This window comes from Cryptococcus depauperatus, chromosome 6 (assembly GCF_001720195.1).
Source record: "Cryptococcus depauperatus CBS 7841 chromosome 6, complete sequence".
NCBI lineage: Eukaryota > Fungi > Basidiomycota > Tremellomycetes > Tremellales > Cryptococcaceae > Cryptococcus > Cryptococcus depauperatus.
The window spans coordinates 743,481-756,989 of NC_089473.1; the positions used below are offsets into that span (position 1 = coordinate 743,481).

Genomic DNA, 13,509 nt, shown 5'->3' on the forward strand with positions numbered 1-13,509 from the left:
TAATCGAGCAGACCGTGACACACGAACCAAGACGTTCTCAGCCTGCAAAGATATAAAAACAAGGCGTACAAGCGCAATAACGACAGTCGTAAGCTTCGCCCGGCATTACATAAAACACATGCTATAACCGTCAAATTTCCCAGTCTATCCGGCAGCTCTCAACCCATCAGAAACAGAGAGAAAGCCCTATAGACATCGTCTCCAGCCGACTAAAGCCAAAGTTCACGTCCTGGATCATGACTGGTGTGCATCTTGCCCCTCTTTCCCCGCCCGAACGCTAACAAGATGAGCGTCGATCGTGAATAAAGGGGCGTGGAGAAAAGTAGAGAAAAGAACGATTAAGCGATCTTGAGGCTGAGGCGGAAGGTTGGCGAAAAGAGAGTACAAAATACATGCCATGGTCTATTGTTGAGGCATAGATGTAAATGCAAAATAGATGGAAGAAAGAATTTCTATAGCCATTTGATGGGATCAAATATATCAAACATTCAACGGGATCAAATGTTCGCAGCAAGCGTGACGTCAGAAATTTGCTGCGTCATAGTATTTCTAATTATATCGTTATTGTAATAGGATTACTTCTTTTGTCAACAAAGAAAAGAAATAAAGCACATTTCGGGTTATATCGAGAACTCGTCTTTATATCAACTGCTGGGATCGTTGTCTGGCTCAATCAGACATTGAGGACGACGCGTTGGATACTGGGCACTATCCAAGATGCCGTCCATCAAGGCGTTTGACCACGCATCGCCAAACGGAGAGACATTCCCAAATATTGCAAAAGTACCAGACGCAATGACTGGAGAGCTCACGTCGGCGGTGGGCAGTCTCCTATCCCAGGATGAAAAAAAAGGGGCTGCAGTTCATGTACGTGAAATGGGCGACGCGTAAACTGTATTCATGCTGGATAGACATTTGACCCGGATGCCTCTCCAGCCCAAAAAGCGGCGGTAACTGCGAAGGCCAAGGCCTCTCTCGGTCTCCCTAACAGACAAAAAGTTAAGGAGAAGCTTTCAGGTGACGGTGGAGGCGGTCGAGGTACGCATATATTTTGTTTTATCGTTGGGAGACTAATCTTGCTTCAAAGCTGTCACGATTGATACCTCGGCTTCTGCAAGGGCTCCCCAGCCTACTATAACACTTACTGATGTTGACAAGGCGTCTCGAGACGAAGGACAGGGTCTGGGAACTGTAAGTAATGTGCTGTATGTGCTGCCTCCAAGTTAACAAGACCCAGGATGAGATGCCTGGCGCTATACCTGCCAACACTGCACCTGCTGTACCTACTTGGGTAAGCCAAAATATCAGCATGCGAATGGTTTGGATTAACACCAGGTGCAGGTGAAGGCTGGTTGGAGGCAAGTTGCAGGTTTGGATCAAGGTGCGACTGCCCGAGAAGAAGCCTCCATACTTCAGACATATCTGTAAGTGCATTCGTGTAAAATGATCTTTCATCGCTTATTTGTGTAGCGCCGAGACTATGTATGGCTCGTGGTATCACAATGCAACCATTGCAAGTTAAAAATTCAAAAATGGAACGTTCCCGCTTACGTACGATAGATTGTGTTTGCTGTCCTTGCTACGCGCTTCATTACTGTGCTTCATCTAGGATGGGGTTGGATCCTTGTGATTCTTTCTTTCTGTGCCTCTTTCTATTCCCTCTCAATTTCTCGTACAAGGCAAAGAGCTAGAGACGACATTCAGCGAGAATTAGTCAAGACCAGACTTGTTACAGAGACCGAAAGTGCGGATTGGATCAACTCGTTCTTGGAACGATTTTGGCTAATGTATAAATTCGTTTACATGGCAGTGTATCGTCAAAGATAACTCGATCATGCAGCTATGAGCCTGTGCTCAGTCAAACCATCATTGCCAGTACCGACTCAGCCTTGGCTGGAATGGCTCCTGCCGGTGTAGACAGTATTCGACTCACTACTTTTACCCTCGGTACCAAGGCTCCTCGTATCGACTATGTTCGCACTTTTCCAAAGACGTAAGTTGTACCAAGATTTTGGCGTTGCTTATTCGTTCGCTTCAATAGACCAGAGGACATTGTCATCATGGACTGGGCTATATCTTTCACTCCCACTGATATTCAAGATATCACTCCTCGCCAGCAAGAGAAGCAGGTCAATCCCAAGGTTGTCCTTACCATCCGACTTGGTAAGGGCGCTATCTCTAAGGGCATCCCTGTCTTGTTGGAAGATATGAGCTTCTCAGGCAAGATGAGGTGAAAAAATTTGTACAAAGAGTTGAATCGGATCTGACAGTCGTATAGGGTCAAGCTTAAACTGATGACCAACTTCCCCCATGTTCAAACTGTCGACATCAGTTTCATTGAGAAGCCAACGTTCGATTACGTTCTCAAGCCTCTTGGAGGTGAAACATTAGGTTTTGACATCAACAACATTCCTGCATTGGCTCCATTCATCAGAGACCAAGTCCATTCCAACCTAGGCCCTATGATGTACGATCCCAACGTTTTCACGATTGATTTGGAGCAGCTTTTGTCAGGTACCCCATTGGATGCTGCTATTGGCGTTTTGCGAGTCACCGTTCTTGATGCTCGTGGTTTAAAGGCAGTGAAGTTTGGCGGTGGAGAACCCGATCCATATGTCACATTTTCCCTTGGTTCAAAACCCAACATTGCACAGACTAAGATCGTACCATCCACATCCAATCCCACCTTCAACGAGACGCAATTCTTACTTATCAACTCTCTTGCTGATGTACTCAATCTCAATGTGTACGACTACAACGACCATCGTCCAGACAGCTTGCTAGGCACTGTTTCCCATGAACTAGGTACTCTCGCGGATGACGCAGAACAGGAAGGCATTGTTGGCAAAATTCTCGGAGGCGGCAAAGACAGGGGTGGACTTCGATACGATTTATCTTATTTCCCAGTTTTGAAATCTGAGAAAAACCCCGATGGTAGTATTGAGCCTCTTCCCGACACTCAAACCGGTATCGTTCGTCTTACTATTCATCAAGCCAAGGATCTCAATATGTCAAAAAGTGTTTCTGGTCTTAGCGGTAACGCCCTCAACCCCTTTGCCAGGGTGTTTCTTGGTGGAAGCAAACATGAAGTTCACAAAACCAAAACTCTCAAGCACGCCAATCAACCCATTTGGGAGGAAGCTTGTGAATTTCTCGTCCCCGAGAAAAACAAATCCATCGTTACAATTGATCTTACAGATCACAAAGACTTTGCGATCGACCCTTCCTTGGGTCAGGTCACTATCCGTTTGACAGATTTGCTGGAAGCAAAAGAAAGACATCAAGATTGGTTTCCTCTCAAGAACTCTCGTCAAGGCAAGATTCGTCTTACTGCAGAGTGGAAGCCTGTCGCTATGACAGGTGCAATTGGAGGTGCTGGATCCTACATTCCTCCTATCGGCATCCTTCGTATTTGGCTCAAGAAAGCTGTCGATGTCAAGAATGTTGAGGCTGCTCTTGGCGGAAAGTCTGATCCTTACGTCAAAGTGTTGGGTAACAACCGAGTCATGGCAAGAACTGAAGTCGTGCATAACAATCTCAACCCTGAATGGGATCAAATCGTTTATGTTCCAGTGCACACTACCCGAGAACAGTTCATTCTTGAACTTATGGATTATCAAAACATTGGGAAAGACAGACCTCTTGGATATGTGGATATGAATGCTGGCGATTATATCGAAAAGGGCGATGACCAGAAATATCCTTATGTTTCCAAGGGCGTTCAGAACAAACGCGATCATATTAGGCTCGATAAAACTAATCACTACAAGGGTGAACTTCTTTATGAGGTTGACTTTAAGCCTGCTATATCTCTACGTGGCGGTGTCTCGTTTGATGTTCAAAAGAATGAGCTTGAAGTTGCTGCAGAAGCTGCTCAACAAAAATCCGCCGCGGAAGATTCCAAAGCTAACGGTGTTGCCCAAATTACACCTGCCGCCAACGGTTCAATTCAAGTTCAGACTGAAAACAAGACTTCACAGGAAGTTCAAATGGCTTCTGAGCAAATTGCCAATGGGCACAAACCCAGTCAGTCGATTGAAAATGCTTCAATGACCACAGTTACCTCTCAGCTCGACGGGGACAACCAGCCTGAAACCGCTGCAGAGGATCCTGAAGAGGGCGTTAGCATGACTGTAGAAGAAATATTGTCACACCGTGGGTTATCTATAGGCTTTTGCAAGTCTTTTACTGACATCCATGTTCAGAGTCTGGTGTACTTGTCTTCCAAGTTATCTCTGGCCAACTTGCTCGCCGTGGTTCTCTCGAAGTCATGATTGATGACGGATACTGGCCCGCTTTCACTTCTGGTAAAGCTCGGAGTACTCATCCAACTTGGGACCAGGTTGGAGAAGGTTTCATACGTGAACTCGATTTCAGTAGGACGTGGTTGAGGATCAATGCAGCCGATGAAAACAGCAAAGAAGATGTTGTTGCAGAATTCAAGTGCGAGACCAAGGACTTTTTGGAGCAATGTATCGTGGGTGCTATTGCGTACACCTTTGGTCCGAGCTAATATTGGAACGGTAGAATACCCCTTGTGATTTTCTCCTCACTGACGAGGCTGGATCCAATAAAAGTATTATCAAAATGGCCGCCCGTTTTGTTCCCATTAACATAGTCCTCAAGCCTCGAGAGAGCATTAATAGTGCGTTGTTGGACATGTCGAAGGTGATTATTGTTGACGTCACATAGACATGGGCCTTCTCAGAGTTGATGTTATTGAGGCCAAGGGTATCTATGGAGCTGACAGGAGCGGCAAATCTGATGTAAGTTTACCTGACTCTAAACAACACAAAGCTTATAGTGGTATTTAGCCTTATGTTGTCTTCTCGCTCAATGGCATGAAGGTTTTTAAGTCTGAAACAAAAAAAAAGTAGATGGATAAGCGTTTTACAGAAGACATGTTATTGACTTTTGCTGTAGGACACTTCATCCTGTATGGAATGAGAATTTTGAGACGGTCATCCCATCTCGTGTCGCCGCTAAATTTGTCTTTGAAATCTTTGACTGGGATAGGGTAAAATTTTTCAAGTGCTGCTATCTATAAATGCTGAACACAGTGTAGGTCGGAGCCGCTACATCACTTGGTGGTGGCGTCATAGATCTTGCTGGTCTCGAACCGTTTGAATTAACCGAGAAAATACTACCTGTCATTTCTGAAAAGAGAGGCGAAGCTGGCACGTTCACCTTCCGGATGCTCTTTACCCCAGAAAGTAAGCAAGTAAATGTATGATTTACACTAATTTCTTTAGTCATTGCCCGAGTACGACACAACACGAGTTCTTTCGCTACTGCCGGACGAGCCATTACTCATATCGGTGGTGTCCCTCTTGGAGTTGGCAAGGGAGTCATCCATGGCGGAGGGGCTGTGGCTGGTGGCGTTGCCCATGGTATCGGTTCTGTTGGAGGCTTTGCTGGTCGACACATTGGGCTTATCAAGAAGAAGGACAAGTCCGGCAAGGACGTCCTTGTAGATCCTTCTACTGGCACCATTTCATCTGACACTACAACTCCTAATGGTAATGATATAGCGGCCGGCCAAACTTCTGCTCCCACTGGTACGAATGTAGAAGGTGTCGTTCCTACATCCAACGCTACGACTCTCCCTGTTGGTGAAGGAGCTAGTCCGCTTGAACCAGGTACACTTGGAGTTACTGTGATCAGCGCCAAAGACCTGAAAAGCGACAGAGAGGGTAATGCAAAGCCATATGTTCAAGTCCGAGTTGGTGGAAAGACTAGCAAGACGGACCATGTAAAAGGACAAGGTCCCACTCCGGAATGGTATGTACAGTATTTTGAGAAGGATCTAAAGCTGAATTATGTAGGAATGAAACGTTTTCCTTCAATATTTCACCCAACACCAAGACATTCACCGTTACTGTGTTTGGTACGTCTGATTATTTGCCTTGCCGTCGGCGCACCACTGACTTGTATTTAGACCATCACACTCTTGGTAAAGATCCTGAGCTGGGAGAAGCCGAAGTAGACATTTGGCGACATATCCAGCCTGCAGTGCCTAATGCCGACGTATGGGTTGAGCTCAGTCAAGGTACAGGGCTCTTACGATTAAGAATCGATTGGAACACTGGTGTTGCCAGCCCTATCGGGCCAATGAGGCTTGGGTCGAGGATACGGACATCTAGCATTAGCTTAAAATCTACGCCAGAGAGTCCCAGTAGGTTTTCTATGAGCAAGAAGAGTAGGGAATAGGATGGGAATGATAAGCAGATGTAAAAGAGTGGAGAGTGCCAAGAATATTGAGAATTCATCAGAATCTACGCTTTATACACGACCGAAGAAAAATCCTTAGGGATGCCGTAGAAATAGCTTGTTAACCATACACTTTCTTTCTTAATGCCACAGTTATGAGATTTTAATATTTTTAATTTTTAAATATTTTTTATTATTATATGCAGCGATTCATAGATGTTTGAAGATGACTTAAACATGCAATGTTTCCAACTTGCTCGAAGATCCCTTCGATTTGGATTCACTTGCATTATTTACTTCAACCAAATCATATGAGTTTGTAGCTTGCCAAAACTGAACCTTTTGAAGCTGGACTGCCACATAACAAATTATTTGTCATTGTTTTTCATCGTTTTCGTCCGACTCTAATTCTCTTCATAGGTATCATAAATATCACTAGATTTAATTTTTTTTTGGAAACAGCGGCTTGCAATGAACACATCGACTTATGAAGTAAAACGAGTGAATCTAATGTTGCGTGATACTTCTCACTTCTCGAACAGGAGTATAAGGAAGTGGTTTTTTTATTAAATCACGAAAAAACTAATCACGCTCAATCACATGGAGATCAAGGTCGGCAGAGTCAGAGGGAACGCTGTTGCGAAATCAGTCAGGCCGACTTCATTGCCAAGCGAAAACTTACGAGAGGATACGAAGGGTGTTAGTCTGTTGACAAAGAAACAAATCATATCAGTGAATGTGGCCAAATAACAGTTTGGCAATGCACTCACGTGACCAAGACCACCTTTCCATCCTTGAACGGCCATGACTGTAGCTTCAGGCTTGATAATGCCCAGCGAAAGAGCGGCACGAAGGCCAAATCTAATTCTGTTATCTACATCGATCTGCCACTTGTCAGTAGGAATGCCTCGAGGTTCGGGGTACCAGACGGGATAGACACCGCGGGAGAGATGGAGTTGTCGGGCAGTTTGTTCGTTTCGAGTAACACAGATAATAGGACAAGCAGGCCTGTACTTAGAGAGCAACCTAGCAGAGACTCCAGAGGTGGAGAGAACGATAATAGCACCGGCATCTTGCTCGATAGCGGCGGCAACGGCAGAGAGAGCAAGGGTTTCGGCAGTCTCAGTAGGACGAGAAACAAGAGACCGAAGCTGGTCGAAGAGGGGAGGGTAAGCGATGGAGGACTCGGCGAGGAAAGCGGTTTCGGCCATCATCTTAACTGCTTCGGTTGGATACTTGCCCTTAGCGGTCTCACCAGAAAGCATGACACAGTCAGCACCATCAATAACGGCGTTTGCGACATCGGAGACTTCAGCACGGGTAGGTCGGGGGTTGTAGGTCATTGACTATCATGGTCAGTGCATATAAATTCGAACAAGGACTTACCTCGAGCATTTGCGTGGCACAGATGACGGGCTTGCCAGCAACATTGGACTTGGCAATCATCATCTTTTGAGCCATGAAAACTTGAGAGGCAGGAATCTCAATGCCCAAATCGCCTCGGGCAACCATAACACCGTCAGTCTCTTTGAGGATCTCGTCAAAGTTCATGACACCCTGCTCGTTTTCAATCTTGACAATAATCTTGATACCAGCACCTTCAGGACCAAGTACTTTTCGGATTTCTTTGACATCGTCGGCAGAACGAATAAATGAAGCAAAGATCATGTCGACATTGTTTCTGACACCAAATGTGAGGTCGGATTTATCCTTTTCGGAAAGAGCAGGAAGGTCAACTGCAGTCTTAGGCAAGTTGACACCCTTTCGAGAAGAGAGGACACCCGAGTTGAGAGACTTGACGCGAATTTTTTCACCCTCAACGTTGATAACTTGAAGGGAGAGGATACCATCATCAACGTAGATGAGCTTGCCTGGAGCAGTCACCTTGACAATATTTGACTACAACGTCAGCACTAGTCGTCAACTAGCCAACCTACATAGTCCACGTAAATATGCTCAGCGGTGCCCGCCTCTGCAAAAGCCTTGTCTGTGGTAACCCAGAACTCGTGGCCAGCGGGAATAGGGACCTATGAGCATACGATCAGTATTCTTGATCTTACCATTCTTTACTTACATCCGTGTCATCTTTCATGAGACCGGTCCTAATCTCTGGCCCCTTGGTGTCAAGGGCAATCGCAATAGGTCTTCCAGATGGACTTTTCGCTGCGGCAGCGCGAGCATTGTCAATTACGGACTGGTGGTACTCATGAGAACCATGAGAAAAGTTCATTCGGACAATGTTCATGCCCGCATCTGCAAGCTTGACGAGAGCGTCTACGTTGTTGGTCCCTGGGCCAATCGTGGCAATGATGGAAGTCTGCGCAAGTCAGCGCGACTTTAGCTAGCAACCTCACCTTGCGAAGAAACTTTTGCTCGGGAGCCATGTTATTGAAGTTTGTGGAGAGGCCACAGAGCCAAGAGAGCTGCGATTGGGGAGTACCAGCCATTCTGCCGTTAGATTGGCCTAGTATGGGCGCAGCAAGCATTCTGATGAGCGAGAAGGTGAGAAAGAAAAAAAATGAAAAGAAGACCTACAGTCTTTTTGTAGATTTTTGGAATAAAGGAAAGAAAGAAACGTTTGTTGGAGTATTTATTATAAATGGATTTCTTATCTCCCCAGCCACTTTTCTACTTTATTAGGAACTGCCATTAAGTCTTAATTAAGAGTAATTATCTAATAATGCCACATCATCCCGATGATCCACTTTCCGACTACTTTTATCAACAATCAAAGCTGTTTTCTCATTTAGAAAAAAGATACAACAAATTCAACAAAAAGGCGAAAGAGTATAACAAAAACAGGATGGCAACGCGAAGGACGACAAGGATACTTGTAAAGGCAGCAATACCAGCCAAATCCGTTACTCCCTCTGCATCTTCCTTTTCATCCTCAGCCCCTTCGTCTGCCCGCGTATCAAGTCTAAAAAAGAAGAAGGCTACTAATCCAGATGCAATGCCTACTATGGAAGCGACCCGAGTACTCAAAGTAGGCTTCTTGTTGACATCTGAAAAGTGCTTAGGTTAATCTCTGTAGGCACTTGAAGTTGCTCATCCAAGCTCAACCTACTCACTCACATTGACAACAAAGTCACACAAATCTGCACTTCCTATCCGTGGCTCGTTTACGCTTCCACTTGACCCTCGTCGGACGTCTGAAACCATCCTTGTTTTTGCAGAATCGAATTCTCCTTCGGCAGCCATGGCGAAGGCCGCCGGTGCTGCTCATGTTGGCGGCGAAGAATTGTTTGAACCGCTGCTCAGCGGCAAACTCCATCCGACAAGATGCCTTGCTACGCCAGGACTGATGCCTGCCGTCACACGATCACTTTCTCGTTTTCTCGGTCCCAAAGGCTTGATGCCTGTAGCCAAAAGGGGTGGTGTGGCAGAGGGAGAGGAGCTTGCAGAAAAAATCAAGGATGCAGCGGGAAAGATGGAGTACCGAGCAGACAAGCAGGGGACAGTCAAGATCAATGTGGCAAGGGTTGGTTTTGGGATTCCTGCAGTGGAAACAAACATCAAGTCTTTTATCCAAACAGTACGCGATAACCAGGCAGCGGCAAATAGTACAGAAGACCCTTTAATGGCTGCTGTGAAGAGCAAAAAGAACAAAGGTAAACTTTGCGCACTTTGCCCTTATGTACTGACAGAAAGTAGGTACCACAATCACTTCAGCTATATTAGAATCGACAAACGGACCCAGTATAGCCTTGAATGATCTGCTCTAATCTATGTATCTTCATGCCTTGATCAAAAGACATGCTGCACTTCCCAGTGCTTTACGAATATCTTGGTAATCCACGTCATGCGTATCTTCTACCTCTCCCCATCGTTCAATTTGACTGGCGACCTCTACATGGCTCGCTTGGGCTGCCTGATGTGCTGATAATTCTCCACGGATAAGAGCGAGAGCGATTACAAAAGATTTAGTCGCATACACTGCTCGCTCAAAACCTAGTCATATCAGTTTGTACATCCAAAAACCAGACTTACTAGCCAGTTCCCATCCGTTCAACTTTTCCACTGCCTCCTTAAGTTTCTCTATAGTCTCTTCATTTTGCTTGGCCGCATTGAATCCTTCCGCCAATATCAACTCTATACCATACTTTCTCTTCAGCCACGCATGTAGAGGATTCCAATGTTCTTTTTGCAACCTCACCAGAGCAGCGGGTGAGTCGTGTGGGTATAGAATTGTATCTGTCTCGAGATAATTCAGTAGAGCGTCGATAACTGCTGATCTAGTGGGACCACTTGTTAAACCGTCTATCGCCCGAGATGCCAAAGACGTCTATATTTTATTTAGCTTTCTCTTCATTCAAACTGAACAAAACTCACAACAGGCAATGTATGTTGCTTCAACACTTCGTCCTGGTTCTCCCACTCGTTCGCAATCATTGCTGCTGCCAACCTCCTCTCTTTCGGCACCTCCAATCGTGCTCCAGAAGGCGTTTTGAGAGGTCTATGGTCGAGGGTGATGAGAAAAGAACCAGTGGGAGTAGAGGTAACATTAGCTGTTTTCCAGAATCTGCGTAGGGTATGCTCGGCGTCTATACAGATTAGTAAAATAAAGAGAGGAGCTGAACGTACGGTTAGTTTGGGAGACAGGTATTTCATCTTTGGCAACTGTCCATCTTGGGAGACTGCCCGACACAGCTCTCAACTCAAATCGAGAGCCCGCCCTGCAAACAGGTAGCTGGCATTTTGTACGACTGGGTGATAAAAGTGGTTTTAAAAATGACATTCGTCTGTTGGTTACGATTTGTATAATGACAAATTAGAATGTAGAAAAAAAAGACAGCGAGTGGAGGCATGATTTAAAACATCTTATTAGCGGGATCAAAATACTTGTATCAAGGATTACAACAGTCATTATGTTGACGTTTTATATGAATCTCTTTTTTTAATCTATACACTATGCTTGATCATATATCTATCTCTCACCAAAGTACGTTTGATTCCATCATACATGATGCTGACTCTTTATAGGCGGCCTCGTTCTATGGTCTCGCTCTTTCACTCCCACCTTTTCCGCCCTTGTCAGTTCCCCTGCTTCACCAGTGAATGCACTCATCAAATCCACATTTATAGAAGGAAAAGCTATGGCTAACGGAGAAGAGCTAGGTGTGGAGAAAGATGGGTATAGTGTGAGATGGACAGTGGAAAATGGCTTGGGATTAGTGTTCGTGGTGGTTTTTCCTGCCTTGTTGCCTTTAACCTACATCCCAACGCTACTTGAACGAACGAAAGCACTCTTTCTTGCGCTCTTTCAACCATACCTCAAACACTTAGTTGAGTCTCTTTCATCGGGCGGAGCAGTTGTCTTGAGTTCTACAGCTGGGCAAGTGCTGAGAGAGTTGAAAGAGAAGATTAAGCAAGAAAGATGGGATAAGATTTGGGATAGATGCTTGAGAAACTGTGAAGGGGTATGTCAACTCTTATCTACTATGCAAAGCTAATGATCCATAGGTAAAGAAATCAAGAATAACCCATCCAAAGTATATGAAAGCGCCTTTTGAGTCAACAACTACCTCTGATGTTGACGTATCAGAACCAAATACCGGCTCCAACACTCCGTTATCAGCAGAAGAAATGGCTAAAAATATGCAAGCAGTTAAGGCTCGAATGAATACTGGTAAGAAGCGTGGAGCAGGAGGTGGAGGGAGTATACGTGAAGGTCTCTCAGCATCGCCTTCGCCCTCTCCATCACGCAAGGCCCCCTCCAGTGCTACCACTAAACTTATGCGTCGATGGGGAGATACACCCGTTACAGTTCAAGAAATGGCCGCACTTGATTATTCAACCCCTTCGCCTGCCGTTGGTGTGCAAGACGAGAGCGAACACGTGACGATAGATAAGGATACCTTGGTTTCAGTGGACGCTATGGGCAAAAGAGGAGAAAATGGAGCATATGAAGTAGCAGAATGGGATTTCGCCAAGTTGTCCCTGCCCAAACGAGAGGCAGATTTACCATCTGAAGAAGAAATACTTGCAATGGGCACGTCACACTCCTCCGTCTCTACATCGCCTATACTTGACCAAGCTCCCTCTGCATGGTCCAACGTATTCTCTCGTCTGTCAGGCAGCAAAACGCTCACCCAGGACGACCTTGCTCCCGTCTTGGTCGAGATGGAAAAACAAATGATGAGCAAAAACGTCGCTAAAAATATTGCAGAACGCTTATGCGAGAGCATTGGAGCGGCGCTAGTTGGTAAGAAGATGAGTGGATTGAGCAGCGTCAAATCCCATGTCCAGTCTGCGTTGTCGGCTTCTCTCACACACATTCTCACGCCCAAAACATCTACAGACATTCTTCTCGAAATTCAGCGTAAACGCTCTGCCCATCTATCCACGCTCTCTTCTCTCGGCAAAGGAGTTGATGCAGGCCCCGATCCCTATATATTGACATTTATAGGCGTAAACGGTGTTGGAAAATCCACAAATCTTTCTAAAGTGTGTTTCTGGCTCCTTCAAAATGGCCTCCGCGTTCTTATTGCTGCATGTGATACGTTTAGGAGCGGGGCAGTGGAGCAGTTACGAGTACATGTGAGAAATCTGGGAGCATTAGGGGAAGAAATGGGGCAAGGCAAAGGGAAAAGGATAGAATTATTTGAGAGAGGGTATGGGAAGGACGCAGCGGGCATTGCCAAAGATGCAATAGCGTATGGTGAGCTTCTTTTCTCTATGTCTTGCTTCCCGGCCTCTCCTTCTTTGCTGATTTCTACCAATAGCCAAGCAAAACACTTTTGATGTAGTCTTGATTGACACAGCAGGTCGAATGCAAGACAATGAGCCCCTTATGCGAGCGCTCGCCAAACTCATAATGGTCAACAATCCTGACAAAATCATCTTTGTCGGCGAAGCTTTGGTCGGTAATGAAGCGGTGGACCAATTGTCCAAGTTTGATATGTCACTCAAGAACTTTTCGGGGGCGGGTGCAGGTGGAGCGACAAGGAAAAGAGGGATTGATGGGATCATCTTGACCAAATTTGATACCATCGTAAGTACCTCCCGAGGTATGTGACACAACAGAATCACTACTAATGTTGATGATTCAGGACGATAAAGTGGGAGCCGCCTTGTCGATGACTTACATCACTGGCCAGCCCATCTTGTTTGTTGGCTGTGGTCAGACATATACTGATTTACGTCAGTTAAGAGTCAACCATATTGTTCAGGCATTGCTGTCATAGAGGACTTGGAATTTAGAACAAGTCAAGACTCTTGGCTTCAAGAAATTGTGATCCATCTATGATGCAATGGTCTGTATTATTCTGCTATTTGCACAGCATTGTTGGAACCTGC

The 13,509-nt window shown here is 45.5% G+C and overlaps 5 protein-coding genes across 5 annotated transcripts; 3 read left to right on the forward strand and 2 right to left on the reverse strand.

The window, feature by feature from the left end:
- Positions 1-717: 717 nt before the first annotated feature.
- Positions 718-6,210, forward strand: L203_105035 (uncharacterized protein; the record flags this gene model as incomplete). Its single annotated transcript, XM_066214408.1, has 19 exons — positions 718-867; positions 912-1,038; positions 1,088-1,191; positions 1,238-1,291; positions 1,342-1,424; positions 1,471-1,513; positions 1,561-1,787; positions 1,841-1,993; positions 2,042-2,230; positions 2,279-4,155; positions 4,206-4,477; positions 4,528-4,645; positions 4,693-4,766; positions 4,815-4,873; positions 4,924-5,017; positions 5,066-5,213; positions 5,265-5,781; positions 5,826-5,887; positions 5,939-6,210. The coding sequence occupies 19 exons, from the start codon at positions 718-720 to the stop codon at positions 6,208-6,210; spliced, it is 4,623 nt and encodes a 1,540-aa protein (XP_066070505.1).
- Positions 6,211-6,792: 582 nt separating this feature from the next.
- Positions 6,793-8,696, reverse strand: L203_105036 (pyruvate kinase; the record flags this gene model as incomplete). Its single annotated transcript, XM_066214409.1, has 7 exons — positions 6,793-6,844; positions 6,893-6,915; positions 6,981-7,556; positions 7,624-8,094; positions 8,148-8,237; positions 8,285-8,470; positions 8,565-8,696. 7 exons carry the CDS (start codon positions 8,694-8,696, stop codon positions 6,793-6,795), a joined length of 1,530 nt encoding a protein of 509 aa, XP_066070506.1.
- A 317-nt stretch (positions 8,697-9,013) lies between these two features.
- L203_105037 (uncharacterized protein) lies at positions 9,014-9,935 on the forward strand (the record flags this gene model as incomplete). The annotated part of the gene is made up of 3 exons (XM_066214410.1): positions 9,014-9,196; positions 9,245-9,821; positions 9,865-9,935. The coding sequence occupies 3 exons, from the start codon at positions 9,014-9,016 to the stop codon at positions 9,933-9,935; spliced, it is 831 nt and encodes a 276-aa protein (XP_066070507.1).
- An 11-nt stretch (positions 9,936-9,946) lies between these two features.
- On the reverse strand, positions 9,947-10,821 carry L203_105038 (uncharacterized protein; the record flags this gene model as incomplete). Its single annotated transcript, XM_066214411.1, has 3 exons — positions 9,947-10,146; positions 10,201-10,495; positions 10,543-10,821. The coding sequence occupies 3 exons, from the start codon at positions 10,819-10,821 to the stop codon at positions 9,947-9,949; spliced, it is 774 nt and encodes a 257-aa protein (XP_066070508.1).
- A 120-nt stretch (positions 10,822-10,941) lies between these two features.
- L203_105039 (uncharacterized protein) lies at positions 10,942-13,397 on the forward strand (the record flags this gene model as incomplete). The annotated part of the gene is made up of 5 exons (XM_066214412.1): positions 10,942-10,954; positions 11,194-11,630; positions 11,674-12,871; positions 12,936-13,204; positions 13,263-13,397. The coding sequence occupies 5 exons, from the start codon at positions 10,942-10,944 to the stop codon at positions 13,395-13,397; spliced, it is 2,052 nt and encodes a 683-aa protein (XP_066070509.1).
- Positions 13,398-13,509: the final 112 nt, after the last annotated feature.